This window comes from Liolophura sinensis, chromosome 1 (assembly GCF_032854445.1).
Source record: "Liolophura sinensis isolate JHLJ2023 chromosome 1, CUHK_Ljap_v2, whole genome shotgun sequence".
NCBI classification, from domain to species: domain Eukaryota; kingdom Metazoa; phylum Mollusca; class Polyplacophora; order Chitonida; family Chitonidae; genus Liolophura; species Liolophura sinensis.
In genome coordinates, this window is record NC_088295.1 from 26,579,918 (window position 1) to 26,594,645 (window position 14,728).

The 14,728-nt window shown below is 36.4% G+C and overlaps 2 protein-coding genes across 7 annotated transcripts in view; both read right to left on the reverse strand.

Annotated features, from left to right (window-relative positions):
• LOC135461469 (rap guanine nucleotide exchange factor 2-like) overlaps nt 1–3,955 on the reverse strand; it is a 69,209-nt gene extending 65,254 nt beyond the window's left edge. For 2 of the 6 annotated variants that reach the window (XM_064738587.1, XM_064738585.1), the window contains exon 1: nt 3,391–3,954. The gene's annotated coding sequence lies outside the window, so the exon portion shown is untranslated. Of the gene's footprint in view, nt 1–1,268; nt 3,219–3,390 lie in introns of those variants that run through there. The other 4 variants (XM_064738586.1, XM_064738582.1, XM_064738584.1 and 1 more) reach the window with 3 other exon arrangements.
• A 2,310-nt stretch (nt 3,956–6,265) lies between these two features.
• LOC135470632 (putative ZDHHC-type palmitoyltransferase 6) lies at nt 6,266–14,571 on the reverse strand. Its single transcript, XM_064749671.1, has 9 exons — nt 14,345–14,571; nt 13,374–13,620; nt 12,666–12,801; nt 12,139–12,317; nt 11,374–11,613; nt 10,809–10,891; nt 10,412–10,504; nt 9,942–10,048; nt 6,266–8,983 (listed from the first exon to the last, which is right to left on the reverse strand). Exons 1-9 carry the CDS (start codon nt 14,472–14,474, stop codon nt 8,522–8,524), a joined length of 1,677 nt encoding a protein of 558 aa, XP_064605741.1. The 5' UTR covers nt 14,475–14,571; the 3' UTR covers nt 6,266–8,521.
• Nucleotides 14,572–14,728: the final 157 nt, after the last annotated feature.

A 14,728-nucleotide genomic window follows, 5' to 3' on the forward strand; every position in this document is an offset into this window, starting at 1 on the left:
TATGAAAAGCACATTGGCCACATCCAGCTCAGATGACCTAGTGCTATTTTGAGAACTTCCCCTAATAAGCATGTAGTTTATCTTTTTGTCTGAAGGGTTGGTCTAAGTAAGACATAGAATGAAGACAAACAAACCATCTGGCTGAAGCCCTCCTCACACAGATCCAAATGTACTGTAATAGACTTTGAAATGTCCCTTGCTACACATGACCCAGAAGTTAACACATCAAAAACACTGCCACCCAATGACCATCATTTCTCTAAGGCCACTGGAGTAATTGCCAAGGGCAGCCTGGGACATCTACATATGAGATATGTACATGTATGTATGGCTGTACCTCTTGCACTCATACAGACTAATTGTACATGTATATAATATGAGCAAAGCACTTAGGTTAGTGCATATCTTATGAGTGTATATTTATACGTTTATAAGTAGATGTAGATAATTGTGTTATCCCTACTTTTTCTCTAATGAGGCCAACCTACTCAGTTTAGGATAACCTTGCTGCCTACTGAAACAAAGATACTTTGTGACAGGACAAAGGCTGCTCAGATATGCATACAACATTGTATCTGTTTTAGAGGTTGTATGTTTGATGAAAACATTACACATTCACTGAGATACAAGACCTTCAACACAAGTTAACTGTCACCTGACGATGATAAGTATTAATAACCATGAAAAGTACAATGGCCAGATCATATTTTTGGTATCATTTTTGTACATATATTTCAGTTCTGCAACTGTAATCGCACAACTTTCATATTAAATAAGGCATATCACAGATACAAGCAGAACATGTAATCATAATGTTATCAGCAATAATTATGCAAATGTAACACCTTCCACCACTTTACACACACAATTACCTCTTAATTAAAAAATAAATAAATAAATAAATAAATGTGCTGCAGGGATTGTATATAAACTAATTTGGCACATCTCAGGTTGCATTAATTCTGCTCAAAGCAATGTAGAAGAAAATGCCCTTAAAAGCATTTAAAGTGACTTAATTTATTTTCTCTGGCACATGTAAATGGCTTTGCTCTTTTTCTACATTAATAACACTGAGAGAGCCTTTAATAAATATGATGTATAAAAACAATCTCATACATGTAGTTGACAGACAAAGCTCATAAAGAGTCAGAAGATGAAAATGAAATTATCCTAATAAATACACTGCTGTATACATGTGCAATTATGGAGTAAGCAAAGATGTTAGTGTTTATCATCAATGTGTCATGCTTTCAGGAATGTTCTCTTACCCATTTTCTAGCAAAATTGACAGTGCATCTCTTCATCTTTAGAGTAGTAAGTTATTGGCAGAATCTCTCTTATGCTTTCTTGGCTATACAAACAGCTATTTTATTACTGCAGACCTGAACTCTATGCAGCCATCCCTCATTTCTATGCTTCACCATGTTCCCATGCATTGCATCAAGAGACTAAATAGAAACAAAACTGGGAATATACAAAGGTTGATCAGTTTTCTGAGTTTAAAGATATCCTCTTCTCCAACAAGTCAGGCTGCCTCTAAGGGCAAGGAACTAGGATATAAGATTGCACCAGCATAACTGCAAGAAGTATTTATTGCACACTTTGTCTAGTTCATATCATAATATGATGTAATTACCTGACAACTGCTCTCTTCCACAAAACACGTAAGGAATTGATGGCCAGCCAATATTTGATCATGTAATTTATGTTATATATGTATGTCCTTTTATATCTTATCAGACTGTTAAGATGGTTGAGAAACATTAAGTAACAGGTACTTACTGTATTTCACCTAAAGTTTGGCCTCTAAAAATGCACTTTCAGAAGTGCATACAGATATTTTTGATGCCAACATTTCAGTTTTTTCTGTTAAGAAATTAATCGAACTTCACAAAAAATCTTAAGTGGCCCTATCAGGTGGAGGATTCAATCAGAATCAAGCAAAGCATGTCATTTGAAAAATGCTAAACATAAAGTGAAATACAATAATTCCAATTACAATAGATCATCTAGTATTAATTCAGGAACAAGGCATTGCTACACTTCCTGCTCATACGTCTTTGTCCACTGATATAATAGGTTAAAGTACATGCGCGAACAATTTTCAAACAGTATGTATTTAAATCACCCAGAATTGTTTTTCAGCTGTGATCTAGGATTTTCTTTATGATGTATATATCAAACTTATGTTTCTCTACGGTGGAGGTGGATGATAATGAACCTGATAACGAAGAGCCTTTCCATGTATTATGTACTTACATGTACACCACACATCACCATGTTGGCATGAATAAAGGTGGAGTTGGTAAAAATACTTTCATTAAACTGCAACAGTCGGTGAAAGCTACACATAGGTAAATAAAAAAGTAGAATAAAACAAGAACAGAGAAATAATATTAAATATTATAGAGAAATTATATAGAAAGAACAATTCTATTGTAGCATAATATTGTAGGGCTTTTGTGGGCTGACTGTAGACTGAAGTTGAAAAGCCAGCACAAGATTTGCATCAAATCCACAAGTTTTGTGTCAAACAGCAGAAAAAACCAACCTAACCTTGGTTGTGTTAGGTAACTTTATTCTCTTGATTTCAGAGATACTTGCTTGCTTCAGTTTTATTTGCTAATATCATTCCAAGTTTAGTAATTCATCTAGTAATTCACTAGTAGTTATTTCCCACTGTTGGTAATGCTCACACATCTTGTGTTCGGGGTCAACCACCAAAAATAAATAAATATTATTATGTGCAAGAATTAAGAAACCATGTTTTTTCTATCTAGTCTTTGTTGGCGATATTAGACCAGTAAAGTGTGTAGAGAGTTCAGAACGACGCGCTGCAGTATGCAATAGCGCACCTTAGTGCATCCATTGCTCTTCCCAGATCAGATGAATTACAACTGGTAACAGCTATGCCATGGGTTTAACTTTCAATAATGACTTAGACATATAAATAAATGGATGAATGACAACATACAACTTGCAAGCACCTACCTCGTAACCTGGGTATTTTAAAATTGTATACCGAGAAATAAAATACTTCACCTCTAAACCAAAACTTGACACAAAATTCTTGTTATTGAAATAGCAACGTAGAAGACAGCAGTTTCCCGTTACGCCACCAGCTAAATGCAGCAGTGGTCAATAAAAGGCAGACCCATCACTGGTTGCAGTGTCAGACACTGATCGGAACTGTGTGACAGAACAATCATAGAAATCAGGCCAGTATTTCACTCATCGTGTCACTGGGTCAACCAGCAATTCCGTCAAGATCTTGGGGCTGCGCCAACAACTATCTTGTCACACACGTCTTGTATACGTTTGTGTTCGCTAAAACAGGGAAATAAGTTAATATGGGGGAGAATAATATGCAAAAATGAAAACATTTCTTACCGGTGATTTTCTCCTCTGTGCTTTTTCCGGTGACATGTTTTCAACCAAAGCGAGGCTTGGGGTTTTATTCTAATCACTGATTGGCTGAAAGTCTTTGCCGCGACATCTTGCGTCAATGAGAAAATACGATGACAGTATCAATGAAAACAAACCAAGGCATCAACAGTACGATTTCGATTATTCTATTGTGTTATCCTGGTAGACGGTATTTTACTCGTATGACGTATGTGCCGCAGCTGTGTTTGCAATCTTCTTCACTTTTCAAGTTCTTACGCTTGTTGTGCGCAGAAAAGTGACGAATCCTACTGGGTCAGCATTGTTATTGCCTACACCAGGCCGCTTAGTTAGAGCTGATGAAGACATTTCTAGATGCTGAAATATTAACAACTGCTGGACGACAGTTTCAGGAATTTGCAACGTGAAATATATATGTGTCTAAAAACGAGTTGATAATTTGTGTTTATTTAATTAATCAGTCTAAATTGATCAGAATGCACGAAAATGAAAATTAACACAAAATATAATTACTTATTATTTATATAAAGGTGAAATGTCAGGATTCTTTCACTGATAAAAGTGATATATCACTGTCTAGAGTTAGATATCACTTTTGTTATTACAAACACTAGAGAGAAACATGTTGATTTATGATGTTCAACTCCAAGCTCAGTGGAATGACATCATAATACAAGTTCAGTTAACTTTAACATTTCTTACCTCATGCAACAATTAAGAAACAATGTCATACAAGACTAAAATCATGATATTGTCAAAACATAAATAATATCCTCTATACATCATCACAGTCTACATTTATTCAATCACTGTCCATCACTTATCTCTCTTTAGAGCATCAGGACAACTGCACATCCAGAAAGGTTTCAGTGTTTGGCTCTGGCAAAACGTGTAACATTCCTAAGCTTATAACCCAATTATTTTCACATTTGCTGATTTACTGGCATACCAGTATTTCTGTATTAAAGTACCGGTACATTCTATCTTCAGAGCTGTGTATATTATAGGCTTACCTCGAGCACTCTGGTAAACTCTACCCATAAATCTATATATGTGAAAAATTCTCAAGTATGTCATTAAACAACAATGAAATAAATAAATAATTACCAAAAATCCTTTCATAAACACTGATGGATTTTTCCACTGTGTCCACCTACTTCTTTAAGTTTACCAGCGTACCAAAAACAAAATAGTCTTAAAAACTCATGAGAAATAAAAGAATGACAGGAGGCAATTGCAGTACATTACCATAATCTTATTATTTCAACACAACATTTTCAAGGCACAACATCAAAAGAACAATAATATAAGAATAGTTGTCAATAACATAAAAACCTTTTGTGGTGCAGAGAATGGTCTACCCAAGCTCTGTAGGGCTGTGATCATGTATAGGCTACTGTCACAGTCCTGTCTTGTTCCATGAGCTGACATTGAACACCTCTGTACTTTGCTTTAGTATACTACTGCTGGGCACCAAATAATTTGTCTGTCTGTAGTCACAGTCGTCTCAGCTATAATTCCAGGTAGGTGTTCCCATGTGTCATGACTTGTAAATCCACACAAGCATGAAACCGGAAATTGGTTAAATTTCAACTCCAACCGCCATGTTTGAATGCATACTCCTCACAGCCCATACAAGGGAGATAACTACGAACAATTCTAGCATATTTTGTACTTGTTTAAACTTTTCTTCAGTTTTGTATAATTTATTTGAGAAATGTTTTTACTTATCAGTGTTAATTTTCGTTCCCTCTAGGTCATTACTGGTGAGACTTATCCTAATCAATTAGCCAGAATGAGTGTCAAAAGGTCTAGCTTGTCTAATAGTGGCAGTATTAATTGTGTACATGATTCTCCTCACTGTGAGGAGTATACATTCAAACATGGCAGTTGAATTTATCCAATTTCCACTATAGTTTCATGCTTGTCTGGATTTACTAGTGATGACACGTGAGAACACCTACCTGGAAATGATAGCTGAAATGGCTGTGACTATGGACAGACAAATTATTTGATGTCCTGTCCAAACACTTAAGTAGCAACTTTGTGACGTATATAATGTAATTGTAGGAAAAAAACTGGCTGCATCCTAGAGAAACTACCTCCCTTTGTATATTACAGACTTGTTATTAACAATAAACCAAACACGATGTATTGTTTTATTTCACTGGTATTCATGCAGAAATTTTTTTTTCACAAGGAAAAAATAGGCTGTTGAGCTTTTGGCAATTATATAACTGATAGACTCCAACTTGTGACAAATTTTCATCCTTAGTAAACCCAAAATTGGTGGAAAGCTTGTGTTCTCCACTTGACGTCATGTAAGACAACTGTTGATCCTTTGAGTACCGTCAATCACATATCATCACATCAGAACATTAAATTGACACTCCTAAGCACCCGGGTTCCTCTCACTAAATGGCCGAAATGCTAATTTTTGCAGATTTCTAGATTAGTTTAAAGTTTTACTGGACATTGAAACTAGCATATCTGAAGGCTAGATACATGTGAATTACTTTTCCACAAAGAATTTCTTACCTGAAAGCTATATTTTTCATTTTTTATGCTAAAATCTTCTTCCGTGCCTATCTAACCTGTGTTAAATTTGCCTTGTTTTCACCTCTAGCACTTTAGCCATGTGACCAAAAAATGAGCTGAGGATTGGCTCAGAGCAGTTATAACATCACAGCAAAACTGTGAATAGTGGATATGAAGCAATTAAGAAGACTCCCTGTTCTAGGCTTTGATTGAACTAATACCTCCTGTGTCCTACTGAATGAAAAACAGTCTGAATAACCACCAGACCACAATTCAGACAGACAGAGCACAACTGATGGCCACAGACCATACATATCAAAGCCAACTTATTTCATCCACTGGTACATATACCCCTATATGTAAGCTGGAGAATTATACTTACAGGACGGCTCATGCATGCATATGTATTTATATGTAATCATAAAATCAAGAAGAAGTCAAGAATACTAGCCCTGATAATATAAATTTATGTGTGTATCAGAAAAGTTTACAATTTCGAAGTTTGAAATTGATTGTGTATGTTCAATAGATGCATTTTAATGGATCACAAATGTTCCTAGCCTCCAATGAATTGATATGTCTGGATTCCTTTGTTGGCCACACCTACACATAGGTAAGTTATATTTGTACCTATAGAAGTCAGACACAACTGGTAGAAAATCATTTCTTTTGGTACATAACATATCAGCTGATGTATCTGTTGAATGACCATATAAAACCTTCATCAGGTAAACACACATTTGCTGACGGAGCATAGTAAAGTGATTTCGCTCACTACTTCTAGAAATTGATTTCCAGTTACAAAGAAATGTCATTATGACATTGATTCCTCCCAATAGATAGTTCTGTACTACATGGTATCTATTCACCAATATCATGATTGTCATTTGCATATACATGTATTGGATACAAGCATAATGAAAACAAAGACACCCCCATCTATTGTGGTTTGAAGGAATATCAACTAAGCCTCTGTACATCACATTACAATTTCTTGCATACTGTAAGAAGAATGTCAAGCAGACTGACGTTCTAGTTTTAAACATCCTCAGATGTCCACAAAACAAAACCCCAGCAAGCTTTATGAGTTTGAGATTTGCTGGCCACAGTCATACACAGTAAGTGAAATATTCTTGAGTATATCAAAAAGCACCAATGAAATAAATAACATTTACTTTTACCAGCAAATTTACAATATATGTAACTATTTCAACACTATACATGAATAGAATACTGGGTTTGAATATAAAAATTCAACACAAGGCAATTGTCTGAAGAAGGGAGTCTTCGGCCAGTCCGATGGGGACATCTGTACAAAGGTTGTCTCCCCTCAGACCATCCCATACTGCGCCCGTGCCCCTCTATGCTTTGAATCACTAACACCGTTAGATAAGCTTGACATTTGGAGTCTGGGTGACGCATGACATGACGTGGGCAGGTTTAGGCTTAGTCCCATCACTTGAACTAATAATGAGCATTCATCAATAAAATTATTTCAGGTATCCATTCAAATTATGTTATATCAAAAGAATGCAGTTGTGTCAAGTATTATTAGAATCAAACTTTGAGACAGATGCTTGTATCATTTGATATTATTTCCTGTTTCATCACCATGACCCCAGCTGTTCCAGATTTCTGTACAAAATTTGTTAGTGGTGGCAGTGATGTAAAGCAATCCTAGAAAGAGGCAAATGCGCTGTAAGGAATATGAATTTCTCCCACATGTTTACATGATTGGGGGTAAATGACTCAATCAAGAATATTTCACCTATATACGGAAGGAGAAAAACAGTGCCTGAAAAACTCCTACGTAGGCCAACAGATTAAGTGATTTACTATAAAAAAAATAATCATAAAACATTAAATCTAAAACAAGATATGTGACTTTTATGTACATTTAAGTTCTTGCCTGTCATACTCTGTTTTAAACAACTTACAAAAACATTTCATGAATATTTTGGAAGATCTTCATATTTCAAACAGCAAAACAGTATACAGTGTAATAATTTGGTAAAATGCACTATAATGCTATGTGACAAGTGTGATCACATATGCCAGTAATTCATTTGTCTGACAGTCTCTTAAGATATCCATCCAAAATCATTGCAACTTTATTATAGTCTACATTTGTAACTTCGTACGACCCCACAGATGTTAAGTAGCTGCGTTCAGACATAATTTGGATAATATCATAACTGTGTCATTTGGTGGTTCTACTTGCAGAAGAGGCCAGTATGAGATTACATGAAGTTTCACTAAAAATGGCTGTTTGAGTTCACTTTGACACTGTTATTACACTCAGTTCTCAGGTGCGAGGATATAAACATAAAATTACGCCTGTCACTTGTAAGTATCATATCGGAAACAGGATCAAATATTCATTCATAAAAGGATTTCTTAGGGTATTGGCACAATAGCTTGGAATAAGTGACCATGAAAAATATGTTGATTACATTGTAAACGTATGTGACTGGAATATATAGACAGTCATACAGGAAATAAAATCCTCAAAAACATTTAATAATTGCATTTTTAATATCTGACTTTGCTGTAAGTCACATGATGTTCTGGTACAAATCTAAACATCAAACAGAGGATCTTTCACAAATATAGGTTTGCCTTGGAGAAAGTAGATGGCATTAATGACTCTCTCTGTGCTGGTGAGAACAGTGTCTGTATTGGAGGGCCTCAGGAAAGTGGTTAGTCCCAGAGACACCAGATTCAACTGAAACCTTACTAAGTTGATACTCCAAAACGATGAGACCACATTCAGTCCGACCAAGCTGAGCAACCATGCATCAGCCTTAAAAAGGTCGCCAAACAGGTCGGTTGTTACGTGTGATCTGTACATTTCTGAGCAGTAGACAACAGCATTGATGACAAACACAAGCATGCTAACACTGAGCACAATGAGGAACCAGACAAACATCAGGTGGTTGTTCTTAGCCACACAGTTCAGCAGAAACAGGCAATGATGATCCATCTCCTCAAAGCAATGCTCACACAGACGACAGTGTTTAGTGCGCACAGAGTGGACTATCTGAAAAAGAGGAATGAAAAATGGTTTTGTATTTAGCATTGATGTAGCATAGGATGTTCCCAAAAGACTTTGATTTATTTGATTGGTGTTTGATCACGCCCTCTCAAGAATATCATGTGATTTTGGATGTTCCAAAATAACTACATTTATATAAAGACCACAATCTTAGTTAAAATGAAGGCTTCCTGTGATACAGGCTGACCATGTGTGAATCGGTGTAAAGAAGCCTTAAATACTTACACTTCTTTTACTTTCTTCTTTCATTGTTCATTCGATGGTTATAAAGTTTAGTGGACTGGTGAAGTCAGATTAAGCAGTGAAGTAGTATAACCACTGCTCAACACATTTCAACAACAAGGGAGTTTGGATTTCAAACTCTTTTATTGTTAAAAGAAAAAATAGACCTACTAAGTCACGTGACTTGTTACTTTACTAATCACCTATGTCACCACGTTTCCCAGGCACAAATTGCACACCTTTCCTTCAGCTCAGCTCCTTAATTTTCTCCATCTTTTGATTACTCTGAATAACTTTTTGTGAGATTTTCTTGAGATGCCTATGTAATCAGAAATAGTTGCCTAACAGCCACGTGATACCGTATGACATCTTTCCCCTACAGTGAAAAGAGACTGAAAACTTGACACTTCCCTATTATGTGACAGCTTATGTGGGAAGGTCTGTCACCCACCTGTGGATGTTCATGGGTTTCCCCCAGGTTCTGTCGGATTTCCTCCCACCATAATGCTGGCTGCCATCATATAAGCAAAATATTCTTGAGTAAAGCGTGAAACACCAGTCAAATACTTTACCTCCACTTCAATACGATAGGAAAAGAATTACAGCAAGAGAAGGTATACTACAAACTTAATGGAAGCACATGGCAACACCTAGTTTGCTGCCTGCTGTAACACTGTTGCAGAAGAGTCATTTTACCCCTGCACAATGTCAGTCATCTCACCTCACAGTCTGGGCAGAAGAGCCCCAGCTTGGGTGGTGGACCCACAATGTCTAGCATTGTCATCAGCTCTCTGCTGTTATCTTTAAATGCTGATGTTCTTGTCACACCTGTCACACAAAGATGATCAACAACAAAAAAATGTTTTTCTGCTACATATATTTCAAAGTCACTTTTACCATAGAGTTATGACAGAATATTATTATTATCTATTCTAACTCCATACTTGTACACAATGTAAGAACTGTATTGTTTTGAGAAACACTGTAAATCTATCATTAGAATGATAGATTTACAATGGAGAATACTGGCAAGCAAAACACTGAATATTTAAGCAAACCTAGTTTATTTTAAGAGTGAAATAAATATCATTGTTTTAATCAATACACAAAACAACTTTCTGCTACCTGAGCTTAAATACTTCTAGATACTTGAGCCTACTTCTAACTTACAGCCGAGACAACAACACTCACCTGGATTATCATGAAGCAATCTAAAATAAAGATATAGAGTAGTAGCCGCTAAAGCTGCCGAGACGAGTGTCAGTACGTGGTAATGGTAGATTTCTGGTTCAGTGCTAAGGAAAATATAGTGCATCGACAGAATAATCTGTTGAAAAACCATGAAATATGGAGAAAAAAAAGTATTTTTTTTTAACTTTAAGGAGTTTTTATTACATTTATGCATATGGTAATCTCCAAGATTAAAGCGCATAAATTTTCCAAGGTCAGCTGAGTGTTCATTTCTTTCCAGATATTCCAGATACACTTGTCAGATGTGACAGAAATTAAAGATTTTAAAGACTTATCAAAGACTACTACCAAGGTACAATGCACAGACATACTGCAGTTTAAGCTCAACAAAGGATAACTGGGAGTATTTGGTAGACGTAAATGATGAAGGTATGAAGGAGGCCAGCTCCAAATGTTCCTGCATATACTGGATTGGGCCACCTTAAAGGAGAAATAGGTGGACATTAAAAGTTACATAAATTTTTAACTTAAACCGTTGGGATTTACACAAAAGAGTAAAGTAGCAACACCAAAATATGATCTAGAGCAATTTCCGCTTCAAATAATTACGACCATTATTAATTGGCATTAATAATTTGGTAGTGCCGTACATAATAATATTTCACTTATATGATTTCATTTTCATTTCACACAATAATCACAACATCCTTTCATGAATGTGACTGTTGGAGGCAACCGGACATTACCCAGGGGAAATAACTGCGTGTTGTCTAGTATTCGAATAACTCCCTGACAAAGACATGGAATGCTCGAACAAAGTAGTTTCTAACATAGATTTATAAGTAGATAAAATGTATATTGACGCACTTAAAAAGTTCATTTACAGGTTTTAAAATACTGACTTCACTTTTATAGAAATTTTTTTTTTTCAGAAAATGAATTCAAAAACCAAATGAGCTCACCTGCTGATGTGCATAATCCTGTGGCTGTGACTACGTAGCATGAATACAATACAGCCCAGACCTACCAGGATCACATAACCCTGGTAAGGGGCATCAATTATTTGAGCAATGACAACAGTGGCTGCGTACAGTATGGATGGCATTAGGAGGTACCAATACCAGAGCAATATTGGTCCTTTGGGGAACTCCGTCCTTGGTTGCTTAGCAAGCTTCGCCAACACCGGTGCAAGATTTTTATGTCTGAAAAATAAAAAAGACAGAAACAATATAAAACATTCTGTTACCATGGAATGCAATGTGGTACTATTCTCAGGGCTGATAAAATATGATTTTTTGAAAGTTTGACTGATGACTGGGGTTTGCTTCAACAGCCTTCACACCAAGCACTTCTCTGTTCACTTTTCATATTTCCATCTTTGATTTTAAAAACAACAATGTTTTTCAACATATTATCTGTGCTGTCCTGTGAGGCCTCCATGGATGAGGTGGCTAGAATGCCGACTTCTTCTATGGCCATATGTGGGAAGATCTGTCAGCAACCTGAGGATGGTTGTGTGTTACCTCCACCCCCCCCCCCCCCCCCCTCCCCTGCTTTTCCCGGTTTCCTCCCACCACAATGCTGGCTGACGTTGTATAAGTGAAACACAACACCAATCAAATAAATAAAGAAATAAATAGGAGCTGTGCAAGACATAGCTTCTAATAACATGTGGTGTACAACTACATTCATTACTATAACTATATTCATTATGAGTGCAAACTTACGTAAACTTGGATCCTGCTTGTGCCAAGTCACCTGGGGTCTGACCCTTGTTGTTTGTGACATGTAATAGTTGAAAACCTCCTGCAAGTAGGAGGAGCCATGACAAGAATGCATGGCCCTGATTGGCTGCCATGTGAAGAGGGGTGTTACCTGATCTATCTTTCTTCAACAGATCACTTCTCTGTAAATAAATAATAGTTTTAAAACTATATTCATTACTATAACTATATTCCTTATGAGCACCAAGTCCACTGGAGTCTGACCCTTGTTATTTTGTACTATACACACATATCAAGTGTGTATAGACATGAGTCTATAGGATCAAGTTTACCACATTAGTTAATTATCAGTATCTATGTTCAAACTGATATCATCAACAATTACAGAAACTATACCACAAAAATATGGACACCATGCTTGTACACGTACATAACTAAATTCGTCTTTTGTTGCTTACCAATAGGTTTTCAATTCAAGAAAAGTTACTGGTTTTAGATCAAAAATGAAGCTATCTGGAATATTCACTCACTTCCTTCCGCAACAAATACTTCACAGCAATATCTGAGCTTCCACTATCACAGCAAATATGGAGGGGTGTTTGCTGATCATGGTTGAGTTCTCGGAACGATAAGCCATGGATGGAGTGCAGATAATGAAAAACGTACCTGTCACAAAAATATATTGAATGAATGAATGATTGAATGAACCATTATGGTTTAATGCCACATCAAAAATAAATATTGAGGAATTTTTCACATTTGTTACATCTTTCATACACAAAAAACACCTTCTTCAGTTTAGTAATACAACTAAAAATGTAATATCTTGTTATGAAACTGACAAACAAATGGTCACAAATACATGATAACTAAATTTCAGATACGTATCTAAGTGATGGGGAAAGAAAGTAAGAAAATATAAGCAAGAAGATTCAGAGTGATTTAAAAAAAGATACGGCTAGTATTGTACTCAAATGTGAAAGCAGAAAAAAAGGCACATTTAGTCCACAAATTTGGTCCTCAATGAATTGGCTGGAAAACTCTGACAGGTTGGGGCCAAGGCCAGCTGGTAATGACTGCTATTAACGTGCTCTAGTTCTGGGACAGGTTCCCTGTTGCTTGAAGGTGTTTAAGGTACTGTACCTTTTGAAGGGATGTGTTTTAAATGATCAACCCAGTGCTACAGTAAGAACACAAATTCAGCTAGAGAACTACTCAATATACTTAAGTCAACTCACACACTACTGGTTGTGGCAGCAAAGTGCATCATTCCATTGCCCTGCTTATCCAATGCCGTCAGGTCACCTTTGTGCTGCACGAATAGGTGAACGACTGACACATCACCTCGCTTACAAGCATAGTGTAATGGAGTCTCCTGGTTATCATTACAGCAGTTTGGATCAGCACCAGCTTCTAACAAGAGATAATTGATGGTCCAGTCCCCTCCCAGTGATGCCTTATGTAACGGTGTATGACCACTCCACCCTGGAAGATCAAAGTAGTGAATAATTAAATTTACGACTCAAACAGGAACAGAATGAAATTTAGAACAAAAGATTGTGTTACCTTACTAATGTTGCTTTCACTCTTAAAGAATAGTTCAATGTATATTAACTGGAAGACAAAAAAGTATCAAAATGTCAAAAACCTACTACTTCTATTTTTATCATTTAATCGCTATGAAAGCACACTCAGTGTTAACACTTTCACTCCAAAAGGGTGCATGGCAACTAACACAACATAATATTGCCATACTTCAATCTGACGAATCCTGAAATCAATGCTCACTTGATCTCAGTTAACGGAATGTCTTGGGTACATGACTTGGCTGGTGTAAAATGAAAATTTCCGAATTTGATCACATTTTCTGCCAACAATGAACATTATATACTGATTCGGAAAATTAAATATATATACCTGTGTCAATTGCAAATTACCTACAACCTCATAGCCTAGACTGATCATGGCAGTGTTGCGAACTAGTAACATACATGTACATCCTCTTGACTCTGACAGTGTCAAGACTTAATTGTCATATCATGCACATTGGATTTGGTTTACACTGTGTTAACATGAAATGTCAAAATGATAACTACATACAGCTTTACACTCCATTTCAAAAACATGACCGGCAACATCATAACTCTATAACAGAAATGGTTTCCAGCCCAGTTTGGCTGCAAATTATTTACAAGCGCTGCTACCACACCTTTTTGATTTACAAGACCCGGCAACTGTCGAACAAGTTGATGGACAACTGGAGCGGCGCACGTTGTAATGGCTTGAAGTAAATACTGGTACTCAACAGAAACACTTGGTTCAAGAGGCTGATCAGCCATTGTTTGATATTATACACTAATTTTATGCGACATTATGTCGAAACTCTACGGTAGGTCTACCCGGTGGACGATCACTGAAGATGACATCATGTTGTTGTTGTAATCTTCATACCTACTCAATCACATACTCTTTCAATACCGAATCGAGGAGAGTACGCGCATGGTACATATATTTTGATTGGATAATGTATGGAACGTTCGGTGAAACAGCCAATGAACTGTGGCTTATTGTACAGGAAAGGCGGGGAATTATT

Bases quoted from the DNA above. Each gene is read 5' to 3' on its own strand.
- LOC135470632 (XM_064749671.1), bottom strand. From the start codon at position 14,474: ATGGCTGATCAGCCTCTTGAACCAAGTGTTTCTGTTGAGTACCAGTAT. The intron at 13,621-14,344 runs GTGTGGTAGCAG...TTGATCTTCCAG, and splicing joins GGGTCTTGTAAATCAAAAAG to GGTGGAGTGGTCATACACCG. The intron at 8,984-9,941 runs GTGAGATGACTG...CCTCTTTTTCAG, and splicing joins TCTTCTGCCCAGACTGTGAG to ATAGTCCACTCTGTGCGCAC.